Source organism: Alosa pseudoharengus, unplaced genomic scaffold, assembly GCF_046254945.1.
Source record: "Alosa pseudoharengus isolate Yale_2024_CS ecotype anadromous, Long Island Sound unplaced genomic scaffold, YU_APseudo_1.1 YU_APseudo_1.1_scf_10, whole genome shotgun sequence".
NCBI lineage: Eukaryota > Metazoa > Chordata > Actinopteri > Clupeiformes > Clupeidae > Alosa > Alosa pseudoharengus.
In genome coordinates, this window is record NW_027468565.1 from 16,402,865 (window position 1) to 16,417,390 (window position 14,526).

The 14,526-nt window shown below is 40.1% G+C and overlaps 3 protein-coding genes across 3 annotated transcripts in view; 1 reads left to right on the top strand and 2 right to left on the bottom strand.

Annotated features, from left to right (window-relative positions):
- Nucleotides 1-3,019, bottom strand: part of wwox (WW domain containing oxidoreductase) — a 201,632-nt gene extending 198,613 nt beyond the window's left edge. The window contains exons 1-4 of the mRNA XM_076265565.1: nucleotides 2,788-3,019; nucleotides 2,346-2,410; nucleotides 2,103-2,160; nucleotides 900-1,069 (exon numbers count right to left, since the gene is read on the bottom strand). Coding sequence (XP_076121680.1) covers nucleotides 900-1,069; nucleotides 2,103-2,160; nucleotides 2,346-2,410; nucleotides 2,788-2,894 — 400 coding nt within the window. The 5' untranslated portion in view covers nucleotides 2,895-3,019. The remainder of the gene's footprint in view (nucleotides 1-899; nucleotides 1,070-2,102; nucleotides 2,161-2,345; nucleotides 2,411-2,787) is intronic.
- A 214-nt stretch (nucleotides 3,020-3,233) lies between these two features.
- On the top strand, nucleotides 3,234-4,640 carry LOC143139894 (dynein light chain roadblock-type 2). Its single transcript, XM_076300733.1, has 4 exons — nucleotides 3,234-3,334; nucleotides 3,692-3,767; nucleotides 3,986-4,153; nucleotides 4,246-4,640. The coding sequence occupies exons 1-4, from the start codon at nucleotides 3,332-3,334 to the stop codon at nucleotides 4,287-4,289; spliced, it is 291 nt and encodes a 96-aa protein (XP_076156848.1). The 5' UTR covers nucleotides 3,234-3,331; the 3' UTR covers nucleotides 4,290-4,640.
- A 787-nt stretch (nucleotides 4,641-5,427) lies between these two features.
- Nucleotides 5,428-11,291, bottom strand: hprt1l (hypoxanthine phosphoribosyltransferase 1, like). The gene is made up of 9 exons (XM_076300744.1): nucleotides 10,903-11,291; nucleotides 10,273-10,379; nucleotides 9,720-9,903; nucleotides 9,425-9,490; nucleotides 9,318-9,335; nucleotides 9,141-9,223; nucleotides 6,938-6,984; nucleotides 6,278-6,354; nucleotides 5,428-6,168 (listed from the first exon to the last, which is right to left on the bottom strand). The coding sequence occupies exons 1-9, from the start codon at nucleotides 10,918-10,920 to the stop codon at nucleotides 6,121-6,123; spliced, it is 648 nt and encodes a 215-aa protein (XP_076156859.1). The 5' UTR covers nucleotides 10,921-11,291; the 3' UTR covers nucleotides 5,428-6,120.
- Between the last annotated feature and the right edge of the window lie 3,235 nt (nucleotides 11,292-14,526).

Here is a 14,526-nt window from a genome sequence, read left to right on the forward strand (position 1 = left end):
TTTTTATAAATGTAATTAGACTATATAATGACAATAATAACACATACAACAATAGTTAGATCACCAAACTATTCTGACCAGATTAATTTAGGCAAGTATAGAGAATCTATCCAATTTAAAATACTGCTGTTATTAACAGTCAAAACTCTTTAGGACATTTATCCTAAACTAAGCAATCACTAAATGTCACTCCTATTCAGAGCTGGTTTGTCATTCCACTCATAACAATATAAGCAGCATAGTTCTCATCCATCGGCTTCCTTTTGAAGCATATTTGTGATGGGATTGAAATAAAAAAATCCTTTAATTTCTTCTCCGTTTCAACCCTCTCAATTTAAGATTCTGATAACGTCCTAGCAACATCCTGGATAACATCCTCACAAAATCCTGATTGTTGCTAGAATGGTGACATTTCACCATGTGTTTTCCCAGATCCCATTACATCTGAAGTTACCTTTGGTACAATGGGTCCAAAATGGCAGCTCATTTAACATTGTGTTAATTGATTTAAATACAATTGTGTACTGCATTAAAGGATGTCATAACTGTTTTATTTTCAAAAAGTTATTCTGATATCTGTTCAGTTCACCAAAGATTCTGTGAATATGGGCTTTCTTCCGATGTAATGAGGCTGTTACAACCAAACACTTTTGTTATGTGATGCAACAGCACCACACACAGGATAAATGCTGTACTCAACCTCTGAAATGGGGAGAACATCACACTTCATTGGCAAATGTGTGACAGAAAACTTCCCTGAGCTCTGAATAACAGCATTTCAACCAGCATCCATTTTAGCACAGTTTCAACTAAAATAAGACATAAAAAACCCATAAGCATTCTTCACAATTAAAGAAGTAAAATATTGTGTGATCAAAAACCAAACAAACACCACTCACCAATTCCAGAGTTGGCCCCCGTGATGAGAACAACCTTACTGGAGAGGTCATGACCCTGCAGGACCTCCAGGGCAGAGGAGTTGCCATCGAACCTCTTCGGCCTCACTTGCACATCCTCCACAGTGAAGGCCTGGCGCGGGTCAAAGTAGGTGGTTCTCTTATTGATGTGGCTGATGGCACAGGTTAAATGAGGATGTTATGAGGGAGATTTAAACGTCACTTTTAAATGCATTATAATTCACAACTACAAACACACTACTATAGACCCTTTCAACTGCAAAAACAAACTAGGGCATTTCTGGTGGCACAGTTAAAAACATTGAGCTAATGGTAACTTGGGTAGTTGTGTAGCTAATGGTAATGTTTTGTAGAGCATTACGCTAATTTTCATTTCAAAATTGGCTTGGTTGGTTGGACATTTCAACTGGAAACCATCTAGGAACATATTGAACGGGTTTAAGCAATTACTTATTACAACATTTAAAAAGCTATGGAAACTAAACAAAAAAAGGTTTTTTTCCCCTAGTTTCATGGACTAGGCCTGTAATGACAGACCATACTGCTACACAATAACAAAATATTTTCTAGTCTTACTCATCCTAAAATAATGGGCGCTGATGATGGGCAAAGTTCAAAATCATAAATCTAATTTCATAATTAGGCTAAATTAATTAGCTAATTTCACACCATGAGTAAGACATGCATTCTATGGTTCATGCAAGATAATTTTGCTTGCTGACAGACTTTGCAATTTGCCTGCCATTTAAAGGAACCATATGTAAGAAATGTATTTCAATTAATCATGAAATGGCCCTGATATGTCACTAGACATTAAGAAATCATGTTCATTTCAAATACTTATATCACTGACAACTGTAGTCCGGCCAAGATATTGTCATTTAAAAAGTGAAGTTGCAGCCCTCAACTGATGTTGATGTTGTGTTTTGTCATGTCATGTTGTGTTTTGGCCTGATGCACCACCCTCTACCTATCTACTAATCACAAAGTCAGTAGTGTTTCGGCATCTGGGTTGGCAACCTCGAGTCAGGGGGGAGGGGGAGGGGATACACCGCTCTACAGTAATTTGAAAGTGATTGCGATACCAGTGTTGGCCACAATCTTACATATGGTTCCTTTAAATTAGGGTCCACGCTATCAAATCTAATTCGTTGATGTTCTTACTGCTTCTCTGAAATGACTTACTCCACATAGAAGAGCTGCCCCTTATCATCTGTCTCTTGTTCCCATCCATATGGTAAATCTGTACAATAACCAGTGATCATGAAAATCATCAAAGAAAACAATACATCAAATAGGCTACTTGCAGTGTGCAATCAGAATTCTAACACACTCTGGTAAGCTGCTGTTGTGCGTATAGTTCGATGTGTAAGTCTAATAATGTGGCTGTTATATTTTAAGACAACTTAATGACAGAGTGAGCCAAACCTCCAGCACAGCGCTTTTTCTTCCCAGTTTTAGGATGCTCCCACTGTGTCTTCATCTCATCGTGACTGGAAAAACAAGAGACAGCTAGGATCACTCAACACTGAACCAGCCAGGTTTTGCAGCCACAGCTTTTGACTGCAAAACACACAGGGTAGGCTAAATCTGGACACAGCCTGCACAAGCCACAGCTTTTGACTGCGAAACACACAGGGTAGGCTAAATCTGGGGACAGCCTGCACAAGCCACAGCTTTCGACTGCGAGACACACAGGGTAGGCTAGATCTGGGCACAGCCTGCACAGAGTGACAGACAGGTGCATCGGCACTAACTTTACACTGCATAGACTATTTCATTAGAAGAGTTCGTTCATTTTTAGCAGTCATGTGTCAGTACAACTGATGGCAATAAGCCATCTTAAAAAGCTTCGCTTAAGTTTGCTTACTTTGCATAGTACACCCATCCATCCTTTGTAGATCTTTCTTCCCAGCCCGGCGGCAGCTCGTCCTCGCTGTCAGTGTCATCCATTCCAGCGAGTGACATGGCTGCCATGATGAACAAAGGATCAATAACACAAATCCCTTAACACAGTTAAGTTAAACAGTTGTGTGCCACAGACAATCTAAAGAGCTAGTCAGGGGGTCGACTACGAAATTCACAATATTCACGTTGCTGTAATCCTGCAACTGCACTTCCGCAATAATATTGTGACGATGCTTCGAAGTGTTTGATGGGAAATGTAGTCACGCAAGTACTTCAAGAGCATGTTTTTACAAAACAAATTTTATACACGTAAAACTGATTCTATGGGATTTATAATTGCATCACATCGTCATATTGCGCGTATTAGGCCTTTCACAACTTGGATATCAGCTTTCACGTCATAGCATTGAGTTTTGCTGATGTCCTCATCTCTCATCGGACAACATTGGTGCAAGGACTTCCGCTTCCACATAGCAACCGGAACGCGAACAAGCTGACTTGGAAAAATGGTAACACATATTTTTTTATCAGTGTTGATTTTAGTTAATTAACGTTAATGCCACTGAATTACAGTAAGTTAGCGTAATGTTTGGGGTGTCCGCAGCATTGCACTAAGAAAAATGTGTATTCATTAGCTTGAAGTTAGACCAATTTCCCTGGCATCGAATAACGTTTACGTTAGCTAACGTTAACTGAACTGAACATTAGCAGCTAGCCAAAACACAGCCTATTATTATTCAGTTGTCCGATTTTTTGTCACTGTAGGCTAACTGCCTAAAGTAACCAGTTCCTTAGCAAGGCAGCCGAACACTCTTCATACCCTTTGATGTGTTTCTTTAACGTTTTTCTTTTCCAATGTATTACAGGCAGAAGTTGAGGAGACCCTGAAGAGGATTCAGACCCATAAAGGCGTTATTGGAACAATAGTCGTAAACGCTGAGGGTAACGTTAAGTTCATTCGATTTTCATGTCATATTGTGGAACATAGGGCAGCTTTTTTTGCAAAATTGCATATCTATATAACGTTATGACGTTAGTTGTATCTCTAGTTAACTTACAGTCAGTTCGTTTCAGTAATGTTACTTCATAGAGATGCAACGTTACTGATGTAGCCTACTAGCACGGCTGTAACAGCAGTTCATCTTCTGTCAACTGTTAAGGAATTCCTATCAGAACCACACTTGACAACTCAACCACAGTGCAGTATGCGGGACTCCTTCATCAGCTGGCCATAAAGGCCAGAAGTACAGTGCGAGATATTGACCCTCAAAATGACTTGACATTTCTCAGGATAAGATCCAAGAAGCATGAGATCATGGTAGCTCCAGGTAAGAACTGTATCGTAATCTTATGCCTGTGCGGAAAACATGGCCTTGTTGTTTTTTGTTAATCATTTAAATGAGTGTTATTCTTTTTTCAGACAAAGAGTATCTGTTAATTGTGATCCAGAATCCCAGTGAATAACATCATGATGCCCAGCAAGAAAGAGTATCTGACCTGATGAGTGACATCATCTGGCACATGTGACAATACCTGTTTGTATTTATGATTAGCCTAGTTGTTTTTACATTCCTTGTCTTTAAGTACACTTGTCATTCCACTGTTTTTCCAGGGCCACCTTTTGAGATGCCTTCTTTGCTTACATCTCCACAATGCCTTATAGTCCAACTAATATATGGGATGCTTTATGTTGAGGCCATCTGGATTTGTCTTGTAGAACTAGATATCAAAGTTCAGTTAAAACCTGAACATGTGTGATCTTTTCTTTTTGTCATCTCGTTCAGATGTTCACATGAATAAATAACATTAACTCTTCTGCTTATGTATTGTTTGAAATATTGTGAAAACGCTTCAAAAGAATAGAAAAATACAGACGTTTCTAGTAGCATTCATTTCAACAGACGCACATTGGATTTAGGTTGCCATGGTTGCACTATTCTAACAGTTCCCCTCTGAGGCAAAGGTTAGTGCTGCAGCATTGTGCTTCTCCAGTGTGTGTTAGTTATTGACCCTGCACATCTTCCGAATAGCTGCAGAAGCTTGCACTGATTTTGGTGCTGGCTGTTGGGATTTACAAATACCTATGTACTACAGTGGCACTTCCAACTTGTGTACGACTACCAGTCAAACATTCTGACTTGTGCATTACAGTAATGCCGCTCACTTCTAGGTCATTGCATGTTTCTGCTCAACTCCACCTGCTGGTGAGGTGTGTTACTGCACTTTCTGCATCCAGGAACTGTACTCTTAGGCCTACACATGCAACATTGAGACATAACAATATATGGCAGACAGGCACAATACTTTCAGAGTTTTCTTTATGGTTTTAATTGTTATTATTGCAGCACATCATGAGTCCATCATGAAAAGACACAAAACAGACCAGCATACAGGATCAGGGGGGGGTATTCCAAGTACGTGGTTTAGTGACAAACCTGGGTAAGTTAACTCGAGTAAGTGGTAAACCTCCTAATAGAAGAGCTGTATGGCTTCATTCTCCTTACAAAACAATGCCATAGGACTGTTGTTGTAGGAGGTTTACCACTTACTCTGAGTTAACTTACCCAGGTTTGTCACTAAACCACGTACTTGGAATACCCCCCAGGAGTGTATTCGAAGTAGGTGGTTAAGTGACAGATCTGGGTAAGTTCACCCAGAGGAACTGGTAAACCTCCTAATAGAAGAGCCTTTTGGCTTTGCTTAGTTTGGATATTGTTTATTATCAGGTTCACCTTACCTAGGTTTGCCACTAAACCACCCAACTTGGAATCATGGCCTGGTGTTATCATAATGCAGGTCTTGATAAGACTAACAAAAACAAATTACAGTCCTGCCCCTCATAATGAGAGTAAATAATGTAAAACTCGTGGATTAAGGACAAATAATAATGGACTCAGATTTAGAACATTTTTTTTCTCAAGGATTATAGCCTGAGACTGTTTGGTATCACAGTAACATGAAGTCAAAATATAACAACATAAAAAATGCCTTCAAATATACCCAAGGCCTCCATTATTAAGATAAATAGAATTAAATAATATAACACATATACTCTTGTTATATTTACATGTAATGCTATTAAAATAACACACTTGAGTGGTTAACCAAAAGAGTCATATTCCATCATCTTTTTTTCCAGTCTCCCCTGTGATTTGTTATCCCTGCCAGGCCACCCAGCATCATGAAAAATGATTTCACATTCAGTTTTCTTAGTTAAATGTAGAAAAATAAATTTGATTCTGAACTCAAATAAAACGGGAAACTCATTCACAGTGGTCTGTTTATCCCGCTCCGCTCAGACTTTGTATTTTTCTTTTGCATGCTCACTCAGGATGCAGATATGCTGGATGTGGACACAAACAAAGCAAAGATGAGTGGTCATTGCAAAACATTAGCCATAAGCGTAGAGATACTATCACAGTAAAATGGCATTGTCAAGAGCTGTAACTTACGCTTAGGTCTCTGAAGTACTCATTATAATCTAATGCATATCCCACGAGGAACTTATCAGGGACTTCAAATCCAAAATCTGTAAAAGATATGCAACATCTATACTGCACATGCACACTTAACCAGACGACCAATAAAAAGCCTGCAGTAAATCCTGCTGCTCTCATGGCTTTTACATAATTAAATATATTCCAATTGGTTAATGGTACATGCACTGCTCATTTACAGATTTGTTGCATCTGATAAAAGCATTGCATCATGTTCATTGGGAAGATGGCTTTTGTCTGTGTGTGCTAATTAGGGACAGTCAGACATAGGCGTGCTGGTGGTTGGTTTGTTTTGTAGGTGCGGATGCTGAGGTGGGTCTGGTATTGACCATCTCTGAGTAGGTTTATCTTTCAGCCACGACCAGGCCGAGAGCTCAAAAGTGAATGACATCTGTGCTCCTGGGATGTACTTAAAAAGATTAACAGATTGTAACCTAAAAGCATTGCATAACACTAAGAGTGGATGTCTGACAGTCCCCTAATACCTTGTTCAACTGTGTTCAGACAGAACAATTTGTTAAAATGGAGTAAGCACAGAGAGCTCTTTTTTTCTAAGAAAAAAAATCTCAGTTTGTAAGTCTTTCTAGGACATGGCAGGAACAAAAGGTCACTCACAGTCAGGCCTGTATCCGGAACTCCGAGGTGTCCTCTTAACCAGGAGACTGTAACAGAATAATATGGAACATTAGTCAGAGACTGAATTTTGACATCAATCAAATGAAAAACAAGATTGAAACCATTACAGTGCAGTTTGCAGAAAATCAACAAAATGTGTTAAACAAAAAAACAATACAGATGGACCAGCTACACAGAGATATACAGCAAAGTAAATCATTATATTCGACTGAGGCTACAATGGACTTTTGGACTTTGGGCTGGTATTAAATATGACATTGTCATCGTCCATAAACAAACCATGAAGACCATCGGACGTATTGTTAGATGCTGTGACCACCATGTCTATAATAGCAAGACGGATGTCAAAATGATGTCAGCCTAGAACTCCCCTCTCATTTTTGCCGCATATAGTCAGGCCTTCCAGAAAAGCCTTTTTCGAAATGAAGCTGGCCATCATCACAGGCACTTTGTGCATTCAGCGTTCACTGACAGCCAATATTAGCTCAGTTACTCTGTGCAGTCTACTCAGCGTTTGCATCTTTTGCTTGGCATCAGTGTATATAAAGGCAGGAGAGGAGATGCTGGCTTGCTGCCACAGCGTAAGTTACTGGCACGCCAAATCAAGTCTAATGCTTCACTCTGAGGCCCACACACCATCAGGTCTAAACTTAGTGCAGTCAAGAAGAGGAGGGGGAGTGGGTTGCCATTTAACCATTAATGCTCTCAGCAACGTGCACTCTCGCTTTTAATTCCATCCGCTATATGGGATCCTTGTCATGTGACACGGTGACTCGTTGCGGACAAATGCCCCAGCTCTTCTTTCCCGTTTTGTCAGCATTTACATCCAAGCTGGGAATATAAAACTCCCCATCCTTATTCAAATATGTTATACAATACACGTCCATCCCTATTCAAATACATTATAATACACTTCCATTATTCACTGTTTGGTGATCTTAAGAGGCCCTACAAACTGATGAAATTAGATGATCAGTACTAGGGCTGGGACAACGCGTCGACGTAATCGATGACGTCGACGCAAAAAATACGTCGACGCAAAATATGAGCGTCGATTCGTCAAGCATAACGTGTGCTGCTAAATATTTTTAATTTTACACCTTCAGTGTTTTTCATACGTTGACTAATCTGTGGCTGGGCACCACGAAATCAAAACCGGCCACCACACATTGATGTTCTATGTTGTAGGCCTGCTATTTAAATTAAAGATAAGATAAAATAATTTCATTGAGCTGCACTTGCCACTTACTCACACATCCTTTCCTCGCCCCGCCCGCTCTCTCTCGTAACGAGCCCGCTGCTCCTCCTCTGCATGTGCATTTAACAAAATATTCACGATTGTTGAAGGATTGTTGTTGCCACATAGAAGCACTGCATAGAACACAGTGGGCTACATTGCTATTAAATCCGCTTAGCATCGTGACCATGCTGCGCAAATTTGTTCAAAACCGCTGCATTAAAGTTAAAGTAAACTCTGCTATGGTCTTATCACAACATAGTACATTGAGGAGACTAAACGAAGTTAAGTTACAGTATGCAATCAAGCAGTAACCTTATCTCAAAACTAACGTTAGAATACTGTTTGGATGTCAAGTTTAGCATGCTTACTTGCAGCTGCTTGTATTACTCATGCAGGGCTCATTTTATTGACTCTGTTTGCAAAATCCAGATGGAAATGGAAAAGTGTTTTCCAAGACTCAAAAGTGCTTGTCCAAAGGAGAAATACAAACTGTTATTTGAACTACGTTATGAATTGCATCCACACATGATTCCCACAAGAACGTCTTAAAATGACTAACTGAAACTTTATTGAATGCTACCTCTGACTCTGACTAAGAATACATTACTTTGCACTTGTAGTTACTTGCACTTCAGTCTTTTATTTTGGAATCTTAATAGCAATAAACATATATTGCAATGTTAAATAATTCATGTTTTTTCATTCTGATATGTAAATAAACATGTATAAGTTGCTATTAGTGAATTAATGGGGAGATAATCGAATCGAAATCGAATCGGACTGAAAAAATGAATCGTTAGATTAATCGATGCATCGAAAAAATTATCGCTAGATTAATCGTTTAAAAAATAATCGTTTATCCCAGCCCTAATCAGTACCAAGGCATTTGGTATGAGTGTTCAGTGCATTCAGTACAAGCTGATCAGAAATAGGTGGTCATACCTGACTACTTTCACCATTTTGGGATTATAATCATTCAGCAGTGATAGCAGAGTCTCCATGGTTCTGCCTGTTTCCACAATGTCCTGAAACACATACCATAAGACAGACAGCTGTAGCCATACCACATCTTAGGCCTACATAAAAGAGAATTTGTTACCACACAAATGATAATCTTACCTCAACAATCAGCACATTCTGTGGAAAGAAAGACAGTTGCATCAGATTCAACCATGAGTACAACAGTCAAAAATGCTAGAGGTTTACAGCTGTTAAACTAAACTTACCTTCCCTGTCAGGGCAGACAACTCATCGCCACCTATAACTTTCACTTTGTTTGTTGACCGGTCATTCTATAAGAGCAGAACCAGAAGAGAGAAAATGAGAGAAGGTTCATGCTCTGTGCGCTCAACATGCAAACTCTGTGTTCAGTTCAGTTCTTTTACAGAACTAAATGTAGCATTGTAATTTACAGAACAGAGAATATGTGTGAACACAGAATGAACAATGATAGGCTACTGCTGTTCAATGATTTTTCAAGTCAAGAGGGAAAAGAAATAGAAATGTAGATGGGGCACTCACTGAGTAGCTCTTAAGTCTAATGAAATCCACAGTCAACGGTACAGACTTATCGCAGTTCTGATTAAGTGCCTTGATGAAATCTAGCAGGTCAGCAAAGAATTTATAACCACCTTTGAGCACACAAAGAGCAACTATATGATGTCCTCCCATGTCTCGAATGATATCTCGGGCCAAGCGTTCAGTCCTAAGTAGAATTACACAAAACAAAGATGGGGGAAATGTTGACAGAGAGGACAATGAGTATAGGTAAATCAAATGGTTTCACCTGGAATTTACAGTGTAAACAATATAATTCACTCCACAAAATTTCTGAGGCGATGAGTTCCCTGTGCTCTTTCACTCACCCCTCCTTCCTTCCCTCTCCCTCTCTCACTCACTCACACACACACACACACACACATTTTCAATTCAGGTAGCCTATAGATGAAATAATATTGCAGTCGAAACGGCATATGGTCTTATTACAAAACAAGCAGTTCAGTAGCAACCATCTAGCCTACAACATCGACGATTTAGCATATATCAAACGTGAGATGTGATCAGTCCACTATACCTATCCATGATGAGACCGTGCGGAATGATGACACGGTCTAAATCCTCTTCGTAGTGTTTGGGGACACAAAAGAGACCCAGCTCGTGTCCCTTTTCATCGTCCGATATCTGCAAAGAGGAATACAAATTTGGCTTTACAAACCCAACTAATTTCTGAAGACTTGTCAAGCAGCTATTTCTAAGGACAGCGCAGCCCGTGTGTGTGTTGGGCTAAGTAGCTTGACAGGTTTAACCAATGGCGTCCTCTGTGAAATAAACTGGTTAAGGTACCGTTTTGATTCTGTTCAAACTAACACATGCATGCTAGTATCCATGTGTGGAACATATGGTGCATTGCAGTCTGGCAATATTCGGCTTGCCTACCTATTTGTTTCAGCTCAACTTGTCTGCTGATACTGTGTAGCCAACATCTAGCAGCTTCGATTCGCATGTAACAAGCCACAGGTAACGTAGTCTAGGCTACATTGTTCATGAAAATAGTCGTTGAAGAACCACACCTTATGAAGATATTTACGGTCGTTCAGTGTTACTAGGACTATCACCAGCAATAGATCCATTTAACCAACCAAAGGTGGAGCCTAGGCTAGCCTACAACACATTATGCCCCATCATTGAAAACGCAGCATCTTACCTGTAAAAAGGACGCCATCCTTGCAGGAGCTCGCCCTTGAACTGTAAACTACGATACTGTTTGTGGAGTCATAACCCGTCAAAACAGGGCAGAGCCTTCAGTTAGCCTACGCCTTCAAGCATCGACTACTTACTTAGCGTGGTCAAGGGTGTGTGATGCTCCCTGCAGTTTTAAACCCCCACGTCACAATCCAGTTTACCTAATAATCTGATTTAGACGCTCCAACCTGTGCTTTAGCTACAAGGCTACGCCTTTATCGACCACACACACTGACAGTTTCAGAATGTGCCCGTTGTCTATTATTCAATTGTCATTTTCCCTGTCATTTGTCATGCCTGGACCTATACCACAATCCAGCCAAACATCTCATTCAGACACTGTCCAACTTAATAAATTACACTGACTGCGCTTGTGACTGCCGCAACATGAGCAATTGTACCCATGTGATCATCCGTCCTTCCCAATGTTGTCTCTGTTTCTCAATCACGCAGCACATGTCTTTGTCAGTTCACATTTCCAGTCTCCTACTTGTGTCCCTGTCATAGCCTACACACACAGAGAGAGAGAGAGAGAGATTTGCACACAGTCTTGGCTGTTTACCAGTTAGTCAATTAGCCTAACAGTAGCCTAGCCTATTTGACCCCAACCCTATGGCAGGGATGGGCAAAATACATTAAAATGTATTTTAAAATAAAATATCAAATATACCCTAATTTTCAGTATCAAAATAAAGTACATACTGTACATACATACATAAAATCACAAATATCTGTTTATTTAATCTATTCCTTCATCAGTACATTGACTGTTGATTTAAGTGGATTAAGTGTTGTTTGAGAGCAACAGCTTTTCTCTGCCTACAAGAACTGCCATGCATCTGCAAAGTCAACAGATCAACTATGCTGAACAGGGCAACCACATAACCGGTTCCAGGCGTTTCGATTGGATGATCATGTCAATTTGCCGACTGATGATTAAAGTTCTCAAAAAAAATAAGTAGCCCAATGTTAAAGGGAACATGCCAGAACAACAATACTCAACCTTTTATTTTACTATTTAATTTGCCCTTTTTTACTTTCATTTACAAAAATCCCCTCTTTAATGTCAAAGTGAATGCAGATTTCTACAAAGTAATGTTAATTAATTAAAAATATTTAATAGAAAACAAGCGATTGCATAAAATTAGCCCCCTTTAAGTCTCCATTTAGTAGATGCACCTTTCGCCACAATAGGAGCCTGCGTGGATAGGTCTCAGCTAGTCTTGCACATCTGGATATTGCAATTTTACTCCATTTGTCTTTACAAAACTACTCAAGCCCTGTCAGGTTGGAAGGGGATCGGGTGTGAACAGCCCTTTTCAAGTCCACAGATTTTCTATAATTGAGGTCTGGGCTTTGACTTGGCCACTCCAGAACATTCACCTTGTTGTCTTTAAAGGAGAATTCCGGTGTGATATTGACCTAAAGTGTGTTGAAACATGATACCGAGTGTGAACGTATGTCTCATAGACCATCTCGGCTTGTCCCCTGCACTCCAAAATCTGGCGCTAGTTAGCCGATGCTACCAACAGCTTTTTAAATGGTGGTGCTTCGGCATCGGGCTAGCCATGCAAATAAATCACTGTTTTACACCGTTTACGAGGCTCAATGTATCTCCACACTTCATTGGTAGACTTCTGAGGGCCCTGACGTTTAAAACGAGACATTGAGAACTTTGAAAAAGCACTGGTAGTTTACTTACAAGACGATTTATACAGACAGTATCTTCACGAAGTTTAGCGTTTGCAGCCAGCTTGAATTTAGTCACGATAAGTCGCGCGACAAGTAAGAATGAACAGGTATGATAAGGCAGTGGTTCTTAAACTTTTTGTCTGGCGACCCCACAAAAAAGTATGGCGAGGTCTGGCGACCCCACTTTCCCCAAACCCATTCCTCCCAAGTCCTTACTCAAATACCCCCCTCAAACGTTAACAAATAAATCAAGCAAAAACTAGAAAGCAAAGTCATTTGTTTTATTTACTCCATATGAACAAGAACCGAGAAAACCAAACAATCACGATTAAACAAGTGTAGGCTGCCGCCATATCAGATCAGAGCGCTATGTGCGGTTTACTGGTTTACTATCTTTAACAATTTCAATGGGAAGGGTGGGCATGCTTCCTTGAATATATAGCAAGTTAATTCTAGGAGGAATGCTGCATACGGCGACACGGAGATTTTCCTCCACGGTGCTGAGCCGACATCTGTATTTTGAGATGTCGTTTCATTTTGACAGGTTTTAAGCTTTCATTCACCAGAACATCGCCGCAAATCACACATTGTGGGTGGTCGAGGTTATCTTTAACTTGGCAAGTGAATGCATATTTCAGAAATTATTTCTGATAAAGCCGACGCGCCGTTTGTTCTTTTTTATTCTCACCGGCCTGTAGACTTGTCCCATCCAAGGATCACGGAGGAGTAGACGCACTGGTAGATGGCAATTCCGAGCTTTTGTTAATTTTTTTAAGCAGCCACCTGTCCATTTTGGCTAGTAGGCTACCTATGTCTTGTTTTGTTTTACTTAAAATAGCGGGAACAAGTTGAGTTTGCATAGTGGGAGCAGATAGTTACATTATTTCTATCAGCGGACCAGTAGCCCATAGACTGAACCAGATTTCTTAACTGCGTGTAAATAAGAAAAAGGCAGAATTATTATTTTCCTTTGCTTCACCTAATAATAATTTCAGACTGAATACAGAAAATAATTGGCGACCCCACGGAAGTTTTTGGCGACCCCATTTGGGGTCGGGACCCCTAGTTTAAGAATCACTGTGATAAGGGATCAAATTCCAAAAATAATTCCGTGGAAATGCATGGATTCCAGTTGCTGCTACTGGAAGAAACTGGAATACATGCATTTCCACTGAATTATTTTTGGAATCTGCTCCCTTATCATACCTGTTCATTCTTACTCGTCGCTCGACTTATCGTGACTAAATTCAAGATGGCTGCAAACGCTAAACTTCGTGAAGATACTGTCTGTATAAATTGTCTTGTAAGTAAACTACCAGTGCTTTTTCAAAGTTCTCAATGTCTCGTTTTAAATGTCAGGGCCCTCGGAAGTCTACCAATGAAGTGTGGAGATACAATGAGCCTCGTAAATGGTGTAAAACAGTGATTTATTTGCATGGCTAGCCCGATGCCAAAGCACCACCATTGAAAAAGCTGTTGGTAGTATCGGCTAACTAGCGCCAGATTTTGGAGTGCAGGGGACAAGCGAGATGGGCTATGAGACGTACGTTCACACTCGGTATTATGTTTCAACACACTTTAGGTCAATATCACACCGGAATTCTCCTTTAAACCATTTCTGTGTAGTTTTTCGCTGTATGCTTCGGCTCATTGTCTTGCTGGAAACTAAATATTCTCCCAGGTTCTCTTGCAGACTGAATCAGATTGTCCTCCAGGATTTCCATATATTTTGCTCAATTCATTTTACCTTTACCTTTACAAGCCTTCCAGGCCTGCTGTCGAGAAGTATCCCCACACCATGATGCTACCACCACCATGCTTCAAATTAGAGATGCATTTTTGGTGTGTTTTTTGGTAATGTGCAGTGTTTGTCTGCCAAACATAGCATCTAGTC

Bases quoted from the DNA above. Each gene is read 5' to 3' on its own strand.
- LOC143139894 (XM_076300733.1), top strand. The intron at 3,768-3,985 runs GTAACGTTAAGT...TCAACTGTTAAG, and splicing joins AATAGTCGTAAACGCTGAGG to GAATTCCTATCAGAACCACA. The intron at 4,154-4,245 runs GTAAGAACTGTA...TTCTTTTTTCAG, and splicing joins TGAGATCATGGTAGCTCCAG to ACAAAGAGTATCTGTTAATT.
- hprt1l (XM_076300744.1), bottom strand. The intron at 9,491-9,719 runs GTGAGTGCCCCA...CTGCTCTTATAG, and splicing joins TTAGACTTAAGAGCTACTCA to AATGACCGGTCAACAAACAA. The intron at 6,985-9,140 runs GTATGACCACCT...ATTCTGTTACAG, and splicing joins AAAATGGTGAAAGTAGTCAG to TCTCCTGGTTAAGAGGACAC.